Source organism: Urocampus carinirostris, chromosome 3 (genome assembly GCF_059441175.1).
Source record: "Urocampus carinirostris isolate Australia breed hairy pipefish chromosome 3, RoL_Ucar_1.0, whole genome shotgun sequence".
In the NCBI taxonomy this organism is placed as follows: domain Eukaryota; kingdom Metazoa; phylum Chordata; class Actinopteri; order Syngnathiformes; family Syngnathidae; genus Urocampus; species Urocampus carinirostris.
In genome coordinates this window covers 56,769,151-56,789,211 of record NC_142351.1, presented here as the reverse complement: position 1 = coordinate 56,789,211, position 20,061 = coordinate 56,769,151, and the positions used below count along the sequence as shown (strand labels likewise).

At 39.8% G+C, this 20,061-nt stretch overlaps 1 protein-coding gene across 2 annotated transcripts in view; it reads left to right on the top strand.

Moving 5' to 3' along the window:
* The window catches only part of LOC148370206 (nck-associated protein 5-like), a 131,337-nt gene that overhangs the window by 63,039 nt on the left and 48,237 nt on the right, over nt 1-20,061 (top strand). For both annotated transcript variants that reach the window (XM_088332604.1, XM_088332605.1), the window contains one exon: nt 9,343-9,476. In XM_088332604.1, coding sequence (XP_088188730.1) covers nt 9,343-9,476 — 134 coding nt within the window. The remainder of the gene's footprint in view (nt 1-9,342; nt 9,477-20,061) is intronic.

Below are 20,061 nucleotides of genomic sequence, written 5' to 3'. Positions count from 1 at the left end.
ATAATAATAATTTCCTTTGTATTGTCATTCTTTGTAACAATGTACACAGAACGAAATGTCGATACACCTGACTCGTTGTAGCGGGTCGATGCAGCCGCAGCCAGAGGGCGCCGCCATTATACCAATTAGGTATGTCTCGGTCGAGGCGCGAACCAGCGACCTCCCAGTCTCAAAGCGGTCGTCTAAACAGTTCATAAAAGTTAAAACAACATACAATAGTAAAGTGGGCATCCTATAAAATATTCTTCACAGGTCTTTGATATTGAACACAGAATAAAATTAAATCAAATTGATCCTACTGAAAAGCTCACAAGTACATTCCAATATGATCAGGTAAATATAACAATAATTTTTCAATAACTCTTGTCAGTAATTTTCAACAGACACAAAAGACAAGTTTTCTTACTATAAAATTCCCATTTAATGAGCATTAAATGAGTGAAGCCAATATTATTCAGGCATACAGAAGCCTATATTTCATATTTCAGCAAACGTGGCCCAAAATCACCTGCAAAAAAATGTCAGCAATTCTCTATCATTCACTAAACTACAATCAAATAAGGTGCACGAAGAAGTAAGGTACAGTTAAAACAAATACACAATGATTCCTGATCTACGATACAATAATGAAGCAAGACCATCCCGGGGGCGGATAAAACCTTCTCAGTGGCCGGCTGTGGCAACCGGCCTTGGCTTTGACATTTGTGTCATATAGGATGAGTCAGTAAATGGAAGATGTTTTTTTCTTCCAGTTGTCATTGGTAAATGCTTTCATAGCAGGTTTCTGTGTCCCATTAAAGATGACTCCAAAGACTAAGAGTGGGATAAGCGGAATAGGCATTAAACATTTCATAGTCACCCTGATGTATTGCTGTGAATTTCTGGCCACATAAAGCTATGGTAATGTTGGATTTTACAGCCTCCTGCCTGGTTAAATTACCGAAATTATATATTGAACTAGACACTATCAAAGGCTTTTACTGGAATAAGACAGTAAATCCTGCCTTGTTATTGCCATTTTTGGCTTCAATCTGTCGCTAGACCCGCGTTCGACGCTAAACCATTTTCGTTGGGCCATGTGGGCAAGCAACAATAACAAAAGCTACTGTTGCTTGAGAAGCGCACATCACCGCACGGAGAAAAGACTTTTGTCTTTTGTGTTATTAGCAGCTTTGTCATTCAAATTCTATTTGCTAGCACAATTGCAAGGAGGTTGTTTCTTATAACGACATAGAAGCTTAGTTATGAGTCCTGCTGGGCATGTTTTGTTTCTAGATTGGGAGGACTTGAGCACTTTACGTTTTTTTTGCATATGGATTTATAGCAGCCATTACTTTTGACAGTGGGAGCCTCTATGCTGTGTACAAAGCTGCTCTACATACTGTAGAAAAAGTCACCAATTTACAACCGTGGCAAGACAATGCAACAGGTTTAATTAATGGTGGTTTGAGTTAAGTATTCACATCATTCAACACGACAGCGTGTGTGCATTTAAACAGTTAATGGCAGGGGTGCTCACACTTTTTAGCATGCATGCAACTTGCAGAAAGACTACTGGAAATCTTGTGGTTTTGACAGTCTTAAACTGAGGCGCTTACACTGTTTCAGCACGCAAGCTACTTGCATAATAACTCCTGGACTGCATGAACGTTGGAACCATCTATGACAAAGGTGTGCACGCTTTCTCAGCATTCAAGCTACTTGCAAACGGATTACTAGACAACATTTGTTTTTGAACAGCCTATGGCAGGGATGCTACTCGGTTTTGCCATGCAAGCTATTTGCAAAACGACTACCGGAAAGCTAATGCATTTTAACAGTCTTTGAAAAGGGTGTGCACACCTTTTCAGCATGCAAACTACTTTCAAAATGACTAACTGGGAAGCAGGTGCTCTTGAACAGTCTATGGCAGGGGGCTCACAGTTTTTTGTTAAGTTTTTGGGGGTCATAAATCCATGTGCGGGAAGCAACAACTAGAGACAGAGGCGCTCAAAAAGAGCGATTACATTTAATAGCAAAAGGAAGTCAAAGGGACAAACAAATAAGGGTTCACAAAACAATGAAATGCCCAAACAAAACAAAACATTACAAAGTCCAAATCAGAAACAAAGAAGTCGATTGGAAATGGGAAATACAAAAAGCAAATAATCAAATAAACCAGCAACAAACAAACAAACCTGGTGTGGCGGTGGAAATGATAATGTCATGAAAACTAGGAGGACATTAGAAGAAAAAATGAAAATGACCCAACAAGGTGTGATTTTTAAAATGTCCATGTAAAGGTTAGCACGTCCGCGGCACAGTTCCAAGGTCATGGGATCAAATCCTCCTATATTCCAAAAACATGCATGTCAGGTTAATTGGCAGCTCCAAATTGACCTTGGGGGTGAATGAGCGAGTGAGTTTTCTGTCGCTGTGTGCCCTGCGACTGGCTGGCAACCAATTGAGGGTGTCCCCTGCCCACTGCCCAAAAATAGCTGGGATGGGCTCCAGCACCCCGCGACCCTACTGAGGATAAGTGGTGCAGATAAAGGATGGATGGAGGGTTCAGGGTACTGGGGCACAGATCTGGGGTGATTGGACACAGATGTACCCAGTTCAAACCCCGTTTAGGGCCCTCTGGTGGTAGTACGCATATCAGACCCTCACATTCTTAGCATGGGAGTTACTTGCAAAATGTCTACTGGACAACATGTGCTTTTCAGTGGTCTATGGCAGAAGTGCTCACACTTTTTCAACATGTGAGCTATTTGCGTAACGACTACTGGACAGCAAGTGGCTTCAACAGTCTATAAGAAGGGGGGTTAAACTTTCTCAGAGGTGAGCAACTTCCATAATGATGAACTGGAAAGCATGTGGTTTTGATTGCCAATGGCAGGGTTTTTTTCTTACACTTTTTCAGGATTTGAGCTACTTGCGAAATTACTAACTTTTTTGTTTTGTTTTGCATCTTTAGAGTGTATTGATAAACTGTATCATAGCACATTTAAGGTATACAGTTTACATGCAAATGCAAATGTATATATTTAGTTTCCTTTAAACCCGTCAAATACTCATTACATTTCAAGTAGAAATGTGTTTTTAAAATATATATTTCTAATTGTTATAATTTATAAATCGGCAGCACGGCGGCGCAGTGGTTAGCGCTTGTGCGGCACAGTTCATGTCATGGGAAACTGTCGTGGGTTCAAATCCAGCTCCAGACTTTCTGTGCGGAGTTTGTATGTTCTCCCCGTGCTTGCGTGGGTTTCCTCCGGGCACTCCGGTTTCCTCCCACATTCCAAAAAAACACATGCATTTCAGGTGAATTGGCCGGTCCAAATTGCCCCTAGGTGTGAATGAGCGAATGAGTTGTCTGTCCCCGTGTGCCCTGCGATTGGCTGGCAACCAGTTCAGGGTGTCCCCTGCCCACTGCCCGAAGATGGCTGGGATGGGCTCCAGCCCCCCCGCGACCCTAATGAGGATAAGCGGTACGGCTAATGAGATGAGATGAGATAATTTATAAATCTCAGACTCTACACAGGTTAAGGGTAGCTGGAATTGAACCTGGGACCTCAAACTGTGAAGCAAACAGATTAACCACACAACTACGTTGCCTTTGGTAACGATCCTAATAATGATGATGATCTTTATCATACCGAAATTAATGATTTAAATGTAAAATCGCAAAGTATTAAATATTCGTACTATTACATATGATGCGATGAGTTTGAAATATTTTAAATACAAACATGAATGATTTATTAAACTAAAAATATAATTACATATCTGTACTGTATATTTACTTTGTACAATTCATGTCTATATAAATTCACATTTAGATACATAATCAGAGCAGTGTTGCGTTATCATTGAAACGTACAAACGAACTGAATTACATGAGAAAAAATATATTAAACATTAATTAAAAAATACAGCAGAACATTTTAACTAAACGTGCCACGGGGGTAAGTTGTAAAATAAACATACAAACATGTAAACAGATATTCTTGGTTGTATTTGCCTTTTGTTTGGGAGAAAGTTTTAAATAAACATGCACTGTTAAACTTGATAAAAAGAGTTTCTTATTTCTTTGTTAAATATTTTTCAGAGTTAAACATTGCCTGCAGTGTACAGATAGCAACATATTTTCCCCATTTACAGCGTTTTCGTTTTATTACCACTAGATGTCAGCATCGTGCTAGTTTTAATACTACTGCTGGCCAACCTTTGAAGGGACAATATACTAAAGAAGGCTTTCAGGAAGCGTGTTGTTCCTGTTGGACGCAAACATGAAATTGTGCTTTATTTTTACACAGTTAATTTCAAATAACATTTCATCTTTTTCAACACCCCAAAATTCAAGCATCCCCCAAAATCAAAGCATTTGTAAAACTCCCTGATAGATGACAGGATGAGGTTTAAATATGACAAAAAGGTTAGATATTTTTTTAAGTAAAACAGACCATAAACAATGCAGCGTTAGCAATACTCCACTGCCTTGAAATTGTTCAGTTCATTTAATTCCGAGCACAACTTTCGAAATTAATGATGCAGTATGACTACACTGTAGTTCAATTTTTTTTTAAATTTTTTTTTGTAGTATTTCAATAATAGAATCCAGTACATCTGTTTTTTGTAGTACTCCCCTGGTTGTATTTTTGTGGTAATTTTGTAGTAACTTATAATTATATTATTACTGTGCTTTTATTTTGTGTTGTTTTGTAGTATTTCTACAGTAGTGTTTCATTTTATATTGTTCTATCACATAATTGTTGTATTATATCTGTAGTATTTTTGTAGTAGTACTGTAGTTGTATTATTTTGTACTATTTCTGTTTTAAGACTTCCGCATAAATATTTTTGAAGTATTTCTGTTGTAATACTTATGTAGCAGTATTTTTAGAATGTAGTATCACTTGAGTGTTTTTGTAGTATTTCCATATTAGTATCTTTGTAGTATACCTTTAGTGTTTGTTTATGTTACTGTAGTTGTATTTTTTCAGTATTTCTGTTATAATATTTTGGTAATTGTATTTTTGTATCATAGTATTACTGTTGGAGTATTTTGTAGTATTTCAATAGTATTATTTTATTATCAGAATTAAGACAAAAATATATCATAGTCCTAAATATGATATTTAGATTTGTAGAATGTTTCTAGTATTTTTGTACTATTTTTGTTGTAGTATTTTTGTTGCAGACACACAAAGAGACAATACAGACAAAGTTGGCACCCCAAAAACATTTTTTTATTAGTGGAACTATATTTACTATAATACACATTGAGCATTTTGGTTTGGCAGCCGGATAAAAAAAAGTCAGCCGGGGCGGGGCGCCTGTGACCCGCAGGCCGTAGTTTGCCCATGCCTGCACTGGGTTGCTTAGCATCCCCAAAGCTTTCAACCTAAAATCGCCTCTGGACCACAGTGAGTGTAAAACAAAGACATGGAAGTACTTGCAAAAATGATGTTGAATATTCAAATTAAGGCCCACACACAATTTAAATCATCTGTATTACATTGAGCGAGCCTAAATTTAATATTTCTATTGCCCTCTGATGGATGGTGTTCTTTTCAAAAATAAAATAAAATAAAAGGAGCGTTGTACATGTTCCCAGCACTAAGGCTATCTAATTCACTGACAATTTCAAAAACCTACGACCAGAGGAGCTTTTTTTTTTATTTTACTTTGAAGTCCTTTCTGGGGCAGCAGACAGCTGAGACCATCCAGACAGAAGAATCCAATTAGAGCATGAACAAAGATTTCATTTCAGACTCTTGCGAGAGAAGGAGACCGATAATACGGGTTAGGATGACACAAAACTGACTTTATGTGCAACAAGTTTTTTTTTTTTCTTTGTCGCTTCTGGCTTATTTGACAATATCTCGTCCAGTAAGGGTGTGTGCTTTGAGACATTGAATCTGGGATGCGCGCTGACATTGTTGTTGATGGAAACAATAAATGCAACACTGCAAGTAGCAAAAACTGTATTAAAAGTATTCATTTATATCCGTCCGCTGAATCCCAGCATCTGGACTCCCCAGGAAAATACTCAGATGACACTTCCACTACTCTCTGACAGTCAAGCTATCTTGCAATACCATGACACAATCAAACATTTCACAGGATGATGCACAGAGGATCACCGCGAAATTAATGTCAGTAAAACCAAAGGAGTATGGTTCAACGCCCTTTCACCCCAACACCCCATCATCATAAATACACCAACAGCTGAGGCAACAGACACCTTTAAATAATTTGGAGTAACATTGGATGACAAACTTACCTTTGAAGAGCACACCACGGATATTTATCCGTAAACTTAAAGGACTTCGTGTTGCACCTCATCGAAACATTTTTCCTGTACTGCTCTACTTGTTTTTAATGCTATGCTCTCTGTCACAAACCACACCAAACTCACAAGTATCACTTAAACAACAGCTAAAATCATTGTGCTACCCACACGCAACCTCTCAGACTTAAATAACAGGTCCATCATCCAAATAGCAAACAAAATAGATATCACTCATGTATTGTACCAATACTTCATCCCACTACCTTCAGGCACAGAAATAGGACAATGAGTTTTTGGACTGTCCGCCTCGGGAAAAGCTTGATCCCCTCTGCCATCACCCTTTTAAACAACAGGCCTCGCTGACCCATCCAATTAGTCTGGAATCATTGTTCCACTGCCATGTTTGTATTTTCATTTTCTCAAAATGTAATTTAATGCCTGTTATTGCCCCCTGGTACAGTCAGTACGAGTGAATTTTACAAAGGGGACCCTTAAGTTAAATCTAAATCTAATTGTCACCTCTGCCAAAGAAGATATGTTTTCATGAAAGTGTTTTTTTCTGTGCAACTTTTTTTTCTATGTCATCCCTTTTTATTTTTACGTCATTTTATTTTATTAAAAAAATATATATTTGTTTTGCTCTTGTATGTGGTACACACTTTTAGTAACAGTTTACCTCTTGTTCGAAAAAGAGTTAAGAATAGTGTCCAAGCTCCACTTTATTCCAAAACAAAGTAAAACTGAAACATGCAATAACATTACAGTGACCACACCACAAACGATTGATGAAACCATGAAACAATTAGCAATTTCAGTGAAACCGGGAAACATATTTTATGCTATCTTTCAAAACTTACATAAAATGGGGTCTAAGACACAAAAACGGCAGTAGATGAATGATGATGAATGATAGTGTTTAAATACTGAACAAATATGGCCCTCATTATGATGTCACTTCCGGTCTCAACGTCTACTTCAAAGTTAATATGAAAAACTAAGTAAACCTCAAATGAACCTTTCCTGGGTGTCCCGAGGTGGAAGGGGTGACCGGACCAGAACGGAGGCAGGAAGGGAGAACTCAATTGCGTACGATCAAAGCTTTTCTTTACAAAAATAAAAGTTGTCCAAAAACTCCGGGACAAAACAGAACAAAAACATTCTTACACTCAGTATGGTCAGGTACAGGTTTCCTCCGACTTAAACTAAACAGGACAAGGCATAACAGAACAGAAAAGGTATAATAAGCCAACCCCCGCAATACCCACAGCCCAACCTTAAATAGCAGCCACGCAATTAGCTGATCTGCTTCAGCTGGTGCCCAGGTCGCCACGGTCTCTTTAACAAAATGTTGTAGTTGTAATTGTCTTTAGTTTATTTTGTATTACATTAGCTTATTTGATGTTGCAGACAGGCGATCGGCAGCGGAGTCTGACTCAGGACAGGCAAAATCAGCGGAGTCGGACTCAGGACAGGCAAAATCAGAAGCGTCGGAATCAAAACAGGAGAGTCGGACTCAGGACAGGCAGAATCAGAAGAGTCGGACTCAGGACAGGCAAAATCAGAAGAGTCGGACTCAGGACAGGCAAAATCAGAAGAGTCGGACTCAGGACAGGCAAAATCAGAAGAGTCGGACTCAGGACAGGCAAAATCAGAAGAGTCGGACTCAGGACAGGCAAAATCAGAAGAGTCAGACTCAGGACAGGCAAAATCAGACAGGACAGGCAGAATCAGAACCGGTAAGACAGGACAGGCAGAATCAGAACCGGCAAAAACAGGACAGGCAGAATCAGAACCGGCAAAAACAGATAGATAGATAGATAGATAGTTGTTTATTAACAGATGAACATGATGCCCTAGGGGTGCTTGTAACGAAGTGGATGATGTCAGGACAGGCGGAATCAGGACAGGCAAGACAGGACAGTTGGAATCAGGACTGGCAGGCCGGGGAGTCGAACCGGGCAGGCCGGAGAGTCGAACCGGGCAGGCCGGAGAGTCGAACCGGACAGGCCGGAGAGTCGAACCGGGCAGGCCGGAGGGTCGAACCGGACAGGCCGGAGAGTCGAACCGGACAGGCCGGAGAGTCGAACCGGACAGGCCGGAGATTCGAACCGGACAGGCGAAAACAGGACAGGCGGGGTCGGACTGGCAGGCAGCAGAGTCTGAGTCGGACTGGCAGGCTGCGGAGTCGGACTGGCAGGCCGCGGAGTCGGACTGGCAGGCGTCAAATCCTCCCGGGACCCCATTCGAGGCACAGCATTGGCCACGACGGGCGGGGCCGTGGTTCGAACGGGCAGGGAAGGTTACCTCAATGGGTGCTTGCCAAACGGCGTCCTCCAACTCTCCCCAAATCGCGCTGGGATCGTTCGCTGAGTTCACTTCTGGTTGGCTCATTCAGTCACGAGGTGGAAGGGGTGACCGGACCAGAACGGAGGCAGGACGCAGTAAGGGAGAACTCAATTGCGTACGATCAAAGCTTTCATTTACCAAAATAAAAGTTGTCCAAAAACTCCGGGACAAAACAGAACAAAAACATTCTTACACTTAGTATGGTCATGTACAGGTTTCCTTCGACTTAAACTAAACAGGACAAGGCATAACAGAACAGAAAAGGTATAATAAGCCAACCCCCGCAATACCCACAGCCCAACCTTAAATAGCAGCCACGCAATTAGCTGATCTGCTTCAGCTGGTGCCCAGGTCGCCACGGTCTCTTTAACAAAATGTTGTAGTTGTAATTGTCTTTAGTTTATTTTGTATTACATTAGCTTATTTGATGTTGGAGTAATACAACAGTAATCAAAAGTTCTATGACTTTATTATTATGGTGTTTTGATTATATTACTTATTACATTTTTAACAGGTAACTACGAACCGTAAAGGATTACATTTTTAAAGTAACCCTCCTAAACTTGTTCACAACGTTGATATCAATGACAGTAAAGACAATTAAATTCGATTCAAGCCCAGAAAATGTATGCCTAATTAACATTGATCCAAATTTTCCGAAGTTTTATTTATCAAATACAATAAACCGAAAAAGGTTGACGTTTGTGTGCCTCCAACAGCGAGAAAAGCTGATCCACGAGCTAGAGGAAGAGCGCCGCCTACGTCTGGAGAGCGAGAAGCGTCTCCGAGAAGTGACGGAGGAATCCGAGCTGGGCCGGGCACAGATCTCCTCCCTGCAGCAGCAATTCTCCAGGTGAATGAGCACCCAAAACTCCTATGTCCACTTGCCCTTGTCATTTCCCATCACAATTGAGTTACAAGAATGAGGACAAAATATGAAGCGCTTTGAACAAAGCCTCCCTAAATTCTTATTTCCCGGTCAGTCTGGAGCTCATAATTTGCAGATAGATGCCGAGAAGTCTTGCAGGAGTCTTCACATTAGCTTACTTCAAATTAGCTGCTTATCTCCTCATTAGAAAAGCACTTTGCGCTTTAATGATCCCAGCGTGCCGCCGCAGACTTTGGCAGGACCGGAATGGAATACTTAAAAAGACATTTTCACGATTAGGGCAAATTTGAAATATGCCGTTTGTTTAACAATGCTGTCTTTTCTTTCTGCCAAGGTTCTCTCAAATACCAAAACTCTTTGATTTTATGTATTCATCTTTTTTACACATCAGGTACTATCCCTAAGTTAACCTATCCAGTGCCATATACTGTACATGAAAAGACGTTCGCATGTCCTACGCTCTTAGTGCCATAGACAAGAAATGTTATATAACGGAATATTATAACAGAAATACTGCAAAAGTACAACTACAGTGATATAAAAACTACTAATGATATACGAGAAAGATACTAATATGGAAATACTTATACTTGTACAGAATTACTACAAAAACACTAAAGTAATATTACAAGACAAAAATACAGCTACACAAATGCTTTTTTTCTAATTTAAAGGAGTGAAAGCTTTTGTCCTACCCCTTACCCCATATCATTGTTTCAGTGATCATTTATTTATGGATATGGTAGTTTGGTCCTGTAGTATCCATCCATTATCTGCACCGCTTATCCTCAGTAGGGTCGCGGGGGTGCTGAAGCTTGCCCAGCTATCTTCGGGCAGTGGGCCGGGGACACCCTGAACTGGTTGCCAGCCAATCGCAGGGCAGGTATTGAACTATGTCACTGACATTATTTAGTCATAATTGTATTATTATGTCATTTATAACTTTTTCATTTATTTAGTTGTAGTTTTTAAAATTCATTTGTGTTTTATTTTATAGTCAGAAGTTGCTTTCAGCACCAATGTTAGGTCTATCCCATTACCCCTTTCAGTGGAATACCCAATGAGAGACTTGAAACAAGGATTTGATCTCACGAGGAGATATTATCAGCTCAAGAATGCCTGCGTGGAGTATTAGATTAAATGAAGTCCAGCTTTTATCCCTGTTAACAAAATACAATTATTTCTCGAGGCAAATGTTGAGCGACTTGAGTAAACCTTCCCCTAAAGGTAATAGGCTATCGTCAGTAGGACAGATTTCCATTCAAACGTAGGATCCCTTAAATGTTCAATGTTTAACTAGATTTACAATCACTTTATGGGCTGCCCTCACTGTAAAATAATTTTGGCAAACGACTTTAGTCTTCTAACAAATTCATCTTTACAGTCATGGCTAAAAAGTTCTTTTTTGCCCAGAATATTCTGCAATAAAACAGTCTGCTCATTTCCAGCTTTTATTTTGACTGAGCTCTCGATATAAAAACAAACACACAGAGGAAGAAAACCAGTTTCTCAACAGTACCCCTTAAAGACTGCCCGTGTCCCGGTGTTCTTCCCAACGGTGCAGAACACCAGCAATGGGTCCAGCTTGAGGCAAATTACGGAGACATCAACCCATAATGATGAAAGATAAAAGAGATAAGAGCGAACTACTCCGAGGTAATTGTCCCGCGCGACGTGAGGTTCCGATCAGACTTAATTTTGTTGTTTGTCATCAATGTTCCCCTTTCGACGTTTACAATCGAGCTTAGGTACAGTCCTGTGTTTCTTAAATTTCTGAATAATATTTGTCACAGCAGTAATAGTAGTTTTCCTCAAAAATGAGCTTTAGTGTGCTCGTCTTATTATTTTTCTATTTGTCCTTTAATCCATGTCACTACTGAAACTAATCAAATCCTCAAACTCTCCGAGAGTAAAGGCACCTTTGATGATAATTTTGGGAAACCCCATACTTAACACATGTTTGATTTTACAAATTATTTTCTTATAATTTCTCATTACGTATGTTTTTTTTCTAATGGTGAAACAACACACATTTCAAAAGCAATGCATTGATTTTCTTTTTTTTTTTTTGTAATTTTTTTTTTCTCCTGTATTTATTTCTTAGTAACAGATGCATCCAGGATCTTGTTGATGTGTATACTACTTAATGACAGGTGGTGTTCCTCTGTATTTATTGTGTAGAAATTGTTAATTTAGACCACAGTCTCACCCATCTTCAGTGAAATTGCAGTGTTTCAAATTCCACTTTTTACAAAGAGAGAGCAGTAGCATTGAAAGAGGAGTCTGACAAGAGAGAAACCTATCAAGCTGATTCCTGTTAGGGTCCTGCATTGATTCCAAAAGTATGTCATTGTGACTGGGAGAAAGTTTCTCATTGGGCTCTTTGACTTTGCGTTAAAGATTCCATTACACCTTCCAAAAAGGTGCTTATCAACAGGAAGATGTTTAGTGCACTCAGCTAGTCTCATTCAGTAACGGTTCTGCTTTTTGGCACGATGCTGGATTACTGTAATTTCTGGGTTTAGCATACCTGGAGTGGGGAAGGCTCACACATTGTTCGGGACCAGATTTATCCAACTGAAATTAAAATGACTCTGTACTTGTAAGTCAAAGCCATAAAGGGAATTCAATGGTGACTCTCTGGCAAGTTTTGATAGTTTGGAAATAAACGCTAAGTAAGGAGCATTACTTCACAACTGAATTATTTGCTGACCAATGTACAGAAAAAAACAATTTGGTCAGTTTTAGAATTAAAATCAATAATGCAGTCCTGAAGTAACTGGGACTTCAGCTCCAGATGAAGGTGGGCACAAATGCCGGCCTGCATCCCGCACTCCCTAACCCTCCCCCAGGCTCTGTTGTAAGCTTGGGTCACATGCTCTACCCCTCCTGACTTGGGTCAATCCCCCTAGAGCTTCACCACCACTTGGTGTGGCCCACCATCATTAAAACTACTACGGATTAGCGGTAGACTGCAGACCACAGCCTGCAAACCGCTCAGCCCACCCTGAACGTCCCGTCAGTCGGGATGGGCTGCACGGGACTTTAAAGGGTGAGGAAATATGTGCCTTGAGAGCTGCCTGCATTCTCAATTTGAAGTTACTCTCTGACTTGTATCCTGCAAGGGCTATGTAAGGCCTTGAGAGCATGAAAACAGGATGAGTGGTAGAGTGTGGGGGCTGCTTGGCGCCCTTTTGAATATACTTGCATGAGGATGAAGGACGCGGTCACCAGGTAAGCAGTCCAAATAGCTCATTTTTAAGGTTTCTTGTTATTGTATGGGATCAATATTATGCCATCGGAGCAAACATGTGATTGCCCATGCACATATGTTAACTGGGTGCACACTGGTCTCTGTCTGCAAAATGGGGGAATTTACTGCACATCTGGATAATGTTGATCCTTTAAAACACATTAGTAACAAATGTGCGGGTCTCTTTTTTGAAGGAGGGGTGTATAAGTTAGAATCCGATGTGTTTCAACTGTAAATTTCCAACAAATTTTCTTTACATGACAGTAAAAGATCAGGAAAAGAATCCCTTTTTTTTTCCTGGGATAGATATGGATGTTTTTTTTTGTCACTGATAACAACATAGTGAACATTGTTTACGACAATATTAGACATGGTACTCCAAAGATGACTTGAAATAGGAAAATAAGACAAAAATAATGTCGGGATATGAGCAAAACTTCATAAAGACCCATTTTTCCATACATAGGCAAGAGAGGTGTCCTTTTTGTATGTGCTTGGCTCTGAAGCTTAATCGCAAACTAGCAGTGTCCACTGAACTTGGCAGAGAGCAGCCAATAATTTTCTGGGCTGTGTTGATGACTCTATGCCTTCTCTGTCTGCTGCCGTACTCCCAGTATACCACGCCGTGATGACATATGCCAGAATGCGCTCCACTGTGGCTTTGTAGGACACCAGCAGCTTCTGTTCCAGGTTGTTCTCCCTGAATGCTCTCAGAGAAATCATTTTCAATGGGTGTTAAAAAAAGCAGAATGTGCGAAACCGCTTGTAGTCAATTAGGTTTAAATACAGGCAAACTCAGATAAAGGTCTCTGTTTTAACTGGCGTTTATGAGGTCATTTGACATTCAGCACATGCATTGATCCAGGATGCAGACAGGATTTATTTTAACACCGATTGTACTTTGAGTATTTCTCCTTTTTGAGTTGAACCAACCTTTATAAAGAAACCAACAATTTCATTAAGCACTCTGCATTCTGTGATTACCTGTTGCGAGATCACTTTTGAGTCTGAACTTGTTTCGTTTGGGCACTCATGCTTAACTTAAAATGCCACAGCAGATGAAACCATCAGCGTTTTAGGCACTTATGTTATCGTCTTGTTAACTCTACAGGAAAGAAACATAATAGAGTAGCACAGTTAAGAGTGGTTTCTCTTATTTAGCTGATCAATGGACTCTTTTCTGATCATTTGAGTACCAAGCCTGGCCCAAGTCTTTTTTAATTTGGCACCCTGGAGAAGTCACCAGCTGTGCTTGGGAAGCTGTAGTATGAATTGAGCCCCTGTTTCTAAACCACACATCTGGGGTCATTGCAAAAAAGGTTGTGTCTTTTGAAGTCCCTTTCCTGTTTCTTCCTAATGACGACGAGGGTTGTTAATCAGATAATGGGTGTCTGCACTGTTTTGGAAACAGCTCACATGTTCAGGATTTATTGGTTTTACTTTATCTGCCACACTTAAACGGAGGATTAGGATAAATTCAACTCACATTGAGTCGTTTAACTCTGCCACCAAATTGCTAGCTTTGGCGCCAACCATGTTTTTAACGTCTCCCTCCAACCTGTTTGCTGAAATTCAACCTATTACTTCTTGTGTCACCTAATCATAAACACACACCCTGCGGACTTCCGCCACGGATTAAAACGCTGGTTCTGATGTTTATAAGATTGCTGAAAGGGGTCAGATTATAACCCTTTGCGGATGTAGGGCATATCCTCACATCAAAATGGCTAGCCGGTTTGCTTCGGAGCCTTTCTTCCTAGATTGTCGCCGGCAGCCAAATGGCTTGTAATTCAAACTGACCTCATGATTGCATATGGATTTGGTTGTCTTGCAGCTGCTGTTGTTTAAATAAGCACAACCACCTCATCAATTGAACTGCTAAATCATTAATTCACGCACTCTACGTGCACAAAATGAAGTGCATAAATCAATCAAAGTATCAATTAATGCTTGTGTTTGACTGGACCACTTGCTTTCCCAAGTTGATTGTGTCTTTGCTTAAACAAGTCACATTGGAGCAATCAATCAATTCTCATAAAATTGTGGGTAGTGTTTTGTTACGGGTGATTTCTCTCCCATCATTACTGCTGAGCTACACAACGTAGAATCAGTGAAAGGGACCTTGTATGATTTTGATAATGAAAGACCTCACAGTACTTGCCCTAACAAAATAATTGACTTAAATAGATATTCTGAGGCACCCATGAAGCCTGACTTCACAAATGTTCTGCAGAATCAAACAACAGATTCTTCATAACACTCTCCAAAATCTTGTGAAAAAGTTTCCCTTGCGTAAAAACTTGTCAGTCCATGCTCTATATTTCAGTTGCTTCAGGTATGATGAGCAAGTTTCTATAATGTATATCTACTAGATTCCAACACAGCTGGATATTTGAAGTGAGCAATTTCCTGTCTTGAATTGTTTTGTTGGTTACATGCAAGCGTCCTCAAGGAAACTTCACCAGTCTATTCTGTCAGTATGACTGAAATTTCACTCTTGGGGGATTTCTTTGGTACCTCACACATGCCTGCAATCTATTCAATGAATACCTTCACTGGCTCCACCAATGCTTTTGTTGCCCAACTTTCTCAGTGTTGGCTAATCTGTTTGGCCAGAGTTGAACATATGGGGATTCCTGAAAACACCCTTAATGTGAGTACGTCGCTCCCTCTCTTTCTTTGAAGGTTTACCATAAATCCAGTAATTCAACATTCCTCTTATTTCTCGATTACATATCAAAACTTGCTGCCGGTCATTATGCTTCTGAAGTGTCCATGCTTTTTTCCCAAAAGACCCTTTATGAGTTTGGATATATTGACATTTAGGTCATATATAAGAAAGGGTCTACTTGCATGTTTTCTTCCCAACAGCTCTGAAGGGATCAGAGTAGCTTAGCGTCAGGCTAAGCCAGGCAATCATCTGTTTGCTTCGCAATGAGGAGAGCAGAAAAGAATGGAATATTCTTGAGCCTTGACGCACAATATCGCAAAGGTTTTCTACGGCCACATAAGGCGATTGCAGCACTCAAACCACAAACCCACCTCGATGGCCTCAATTCTGACGCACAACCAGGTGATTGTTCTTCCTATCGCTCCAGCAGCTTTGGGGTTTTGCAATTGTTCTTTTTTCAAATCTGATTAGCAGCCCTGGTCAACTCGAGTGTCTGACAGCAGCGATAAAGTGAGTGTGTGACCTGTTAAGGTATTAAAAAAAAGAAACTCTCATCTCCTCAATTTTCAAAGAACCTTGGGTTCCCATTTTTAGTAACAAATTGCACTCAAACTACAGTCTATTTGTCGCAATAACAATGTTAAAAAATGTAAATTGGTTTAGGTTAGAAGCAAGGATCCATATTTTTGTCTAGAATATTCAGGAAGCCCAAATGGCCTTCAAATCTGCCCAATAGCAAATATCAACAGTACAAGTCAATGCTGAAATCAAAAGTAGAGTATTTGGTAAAACATAGATAACAAACTGTGACAGCCTGCTGAGAGTCAGCCTCGGCATGCCATTGTGCACTCAAATTGTGGACTTTATTGAGTCCAAAGCTTCTTATTTCCCATTGAAGGGACATAAATCACTCACATACACACACATGAACACTGATTAGAGAGTGTTAGCCTTGTGCACAGTTCATCCCAGCAGGGATGTCCTTGTTCCCTATATGATCCAAAACTAACATTCGGTTTGCATACCAGCAGGAGATGACTTATTAACATGGCCATATGGGAAAGTCTCGGCCACATCAGTGGACAGGAAAACTGAGCTAATGACACGGCGTGGTTGTAACTATTGGGGGGTTCATTTCAGGCTGGCACAGAACTATGGACTGACCACACCACATGTGGCTTTAGCTTTGAGCAATCAAGTTTTCTTGAAAACCGCGTTGCCTTTCTAGCCTCAAAATCCGAATTTATGAGTCTGTGAAGGTGTTGTCTGCGCCTTGTTAAAAATAAAATACAGTTAAAATAGAATTGAGATCATCTTCTGTTACTTACATGGAACTACCCTGGAGGTCTTTGGCCTTAAAATTCGCAGTGTTCAAGAACAAGCTACAGTATCTCTGTGTGTACGTGCGTGTATGTGTGCTGTGCGTGCACTTTTGTTTCAGACAGGGACAATCCAAAAGTGACGAACCTCGGGCTATGAATTGATTGCCCCCTAATTGCATTTCCTTGAAATTCAGCTGAAGCTGCGATGGGTCAAGCGGGTCATAATTTTCTTGGATTCCCTCTAAGTCGTTTTTTTTCAGCTAACACTCTTCTACAAGTTTTATCTCGCCTGGTTACAGATATTTGGTCAGAATCATGATGGGGTATTTCAAATTTAAAGATACTAGCGTCCGAATTATGTTGACCTCAGGAACCTGTCAACTGGACATTTCTGGAACAGTCTTGTTTCCTTTTTGATTAACTTAATCCCTTTATGCATTGTTCTTGCATATATTGATATCGATCATCAAGGGCTTGGGGATTGACAGGTTACACCCATGTTGATCATAGAGAGCATAGAGCAAGCACTTATTTTTCCTTCCATTCTCTCATCTCCCAAAGCATTGTTAGAAAATTGAAATGGCTCACTGCATAGGGGCAGAATTTTGTGAGTTTTCCAGTCATATTCTGTTCATTGTTTTAAATCAAATCCATATTTGAATCAAGTTATTATTTACTGGTAGTTAATGCACCTTTTGATTATCCATGTATTCAAATGTATTTATTTACCTCTTGTTTCAATCACTTGTCAACACAATACATCTGTTTAGCTATTCATTATATGGTCTGTACATTGTTCTAAGTAGTGTTCTGAATTACTGCAAGGAAGGAAGCTTTGAGTCTTCTCAATATACCTGCAGAATTCACTAAGGACAATGAAATGCTGTGAAGCTGATACCTTCAAAAGGTTCCACTAAAATAAATGATTGTCAGCCATTTTGAAAGTGCACTTGTTCAACCATTACAGCCTTGTATTTTACTCACAAACCCAAAATATTCTGTTTATTGTAATGAAAACTTAAAAGTGCTCTCTCCAGAGCTTGTTTTTGTTTTGTCTCGTGGCCCAGATGTTGATTTGTACCCGCAATGAAGGAAAAGTCTGTCTACCTTCAGTTTACATGTAAAACACAGATTTTCACTAACAATTAAGTGTTATGATATGCTTCTAATTAATCTCAACGTCTACATGCACTTTCATCAGTTTGAATTCCAAATGATACCATCTGCTGTAGATTATAAACACAAGTCAGAATTGTAAGTGAGGGATTTTCAGATTTTCCGAGTAGAAGTGAATCTGTTTTCTCCAATCTGTGCTTGGATTTAAGATTTGATCACAGCAAGCGTCCCCACATCTCCGGAGACAATACAGAGCAAGCCGCCGATGTTTCATGACGATCTCGCCGCCCCCACTGTGTTTTTGATCCAGGCCAGTTTAGGGAGCTCACACAGAGCAGTCTGTCGTCAGTTCGCACGTCTGCTCGACCCCCGATTACTCTCGGCTTTGCTGCATGGCCTGGACAGATGGTTAGGCAAAACCTTCTCTGCATGTATTCATCAGAGGATGCAAGGCAGATCAGCTGATGAGCAACAGTTTGATTTCAACAAAGCGTGCATCTTCTTGTGTGTAAATTCATCTTGGCAAATGCCTAAGGGGAAATCAATCCTTGTGAGTGATTTAAATCAATAATTCTCAGATTCTTAATGTTGTTTTACGATTAACCCCATGTCTTTGTTTATTAATTACACTCGTTTGTGTACAATCCAGACAAGTGTTGAGACTTCAATCTGAATAGCTGCCTATATAGTCTATGCATACTCTCTCTTATCGTGATGTAGAAACGCGATTTATGAGTTTTTCTTTATTGTTTACAGAAAATCTCTTGAAAATTACTCAAAACATAACTTTTTTTTTACCATAGATTTTCATTTTCAGAAAAGTAAAAACTTTAATACTAGAATGCATAAGCAATAAATGAAGTCCGACTCACTCTGAAAATAGTCTGGTCAAAGGTAACTCAATCTATAACAAGATTAAACCAATTCCCTGCTTTGAGTTTTTTTAAAAGCTTCCCAAATGACGTAGTTTTATTACCATACTATCTTTAATTTAAGGTGTGTTGAAAACATCTCCCCAAGAAGGCTGATTTTGATAAAATTTTAAACAATATATTATGGAACTTTTTTTTATAGATAAAATGATACATTCAAGTTATGATCAAAGATTGCGTACTGTAATGTAATTAATTAATTGGGTCATTATGATTGAATTAATTCAAAATCAGGCACTTTTTTTGGTCTCGTTTATTCCACAAAAACATTGTTTTTTTTAGGAGTATTACTTTGTATGAAGCATCCAGAAGTAAATTCTGTTTGAAACGACCCGCATGCATTTAAATTTTGTTTGAACCCGAAACCCTCTAAAAACGTTTTTGTTAATATTAACTGAAAAGAGGGCAGCACAGCGGCGCAGTGGTTAGCGCTTGTGCGGCACAGTTCATGTCATGGGAACCTGTCGTGGGTTCAAATCCAGCTCCAGACTTCCTGTGCAGAGTTTGTATGTTCTCCCCGTGCTTGCGTGGGTTTCCTCCGGGCACTCCGGTTTCCTCCCACATTCCAAAAACATGCATTTCAGGTGAATTGGCCGGTCCAAATTGTCCCTAGGTGTGAATGAGCGAGCGAGTTGTCTGTCCCTTTGTGCCCTGCGTTTGGCTGGCAACCAGTTCAGGGTGTCCCCTGCCCACTGCCCGATGATTGCTGGGATTGGCTCCAGCACCTCCGTGACCCTACTAAGGATAAGCGGTGTAGCTAATGAGATGAGATGAGAACTGAAAAGAATCCCATTTTATACAAAACAACTCGAGAAAAAATGGCTCATATTGTTTTAAACCCCCACAAATTGTGTATTGTGTATTTTTTTGTACAAATATTATTTATTTACCGTAATTATTCTTTGTAAACCACTCAGAAAGTTGGTGCAAAATGATCCAAGCAGTAAGTCATGTTTATTTACAGTATAATTTATGTTGGATTAGCATTGGTTTCCGTGACTTCAAGGGCAGTGACACAACTGAATTAATTGAGCATGTAAACATCTCCGCCATTCCCTTTTGACGGACGAAACAAATTGGTTTTGTTGAACTAAAATTCAGGAGGCATCATTTTGCATCTATAGCTGCCATTGAGATTGTATTTTTCCATTAAAAGTATGATATTTTTGAGGGGGTGGTATTGAAGGTTGAATTGTCCCAAGGCACAATGAAGTTGTGAAACATGAACTCTGATCATGTCAAATGAGACCGTTTA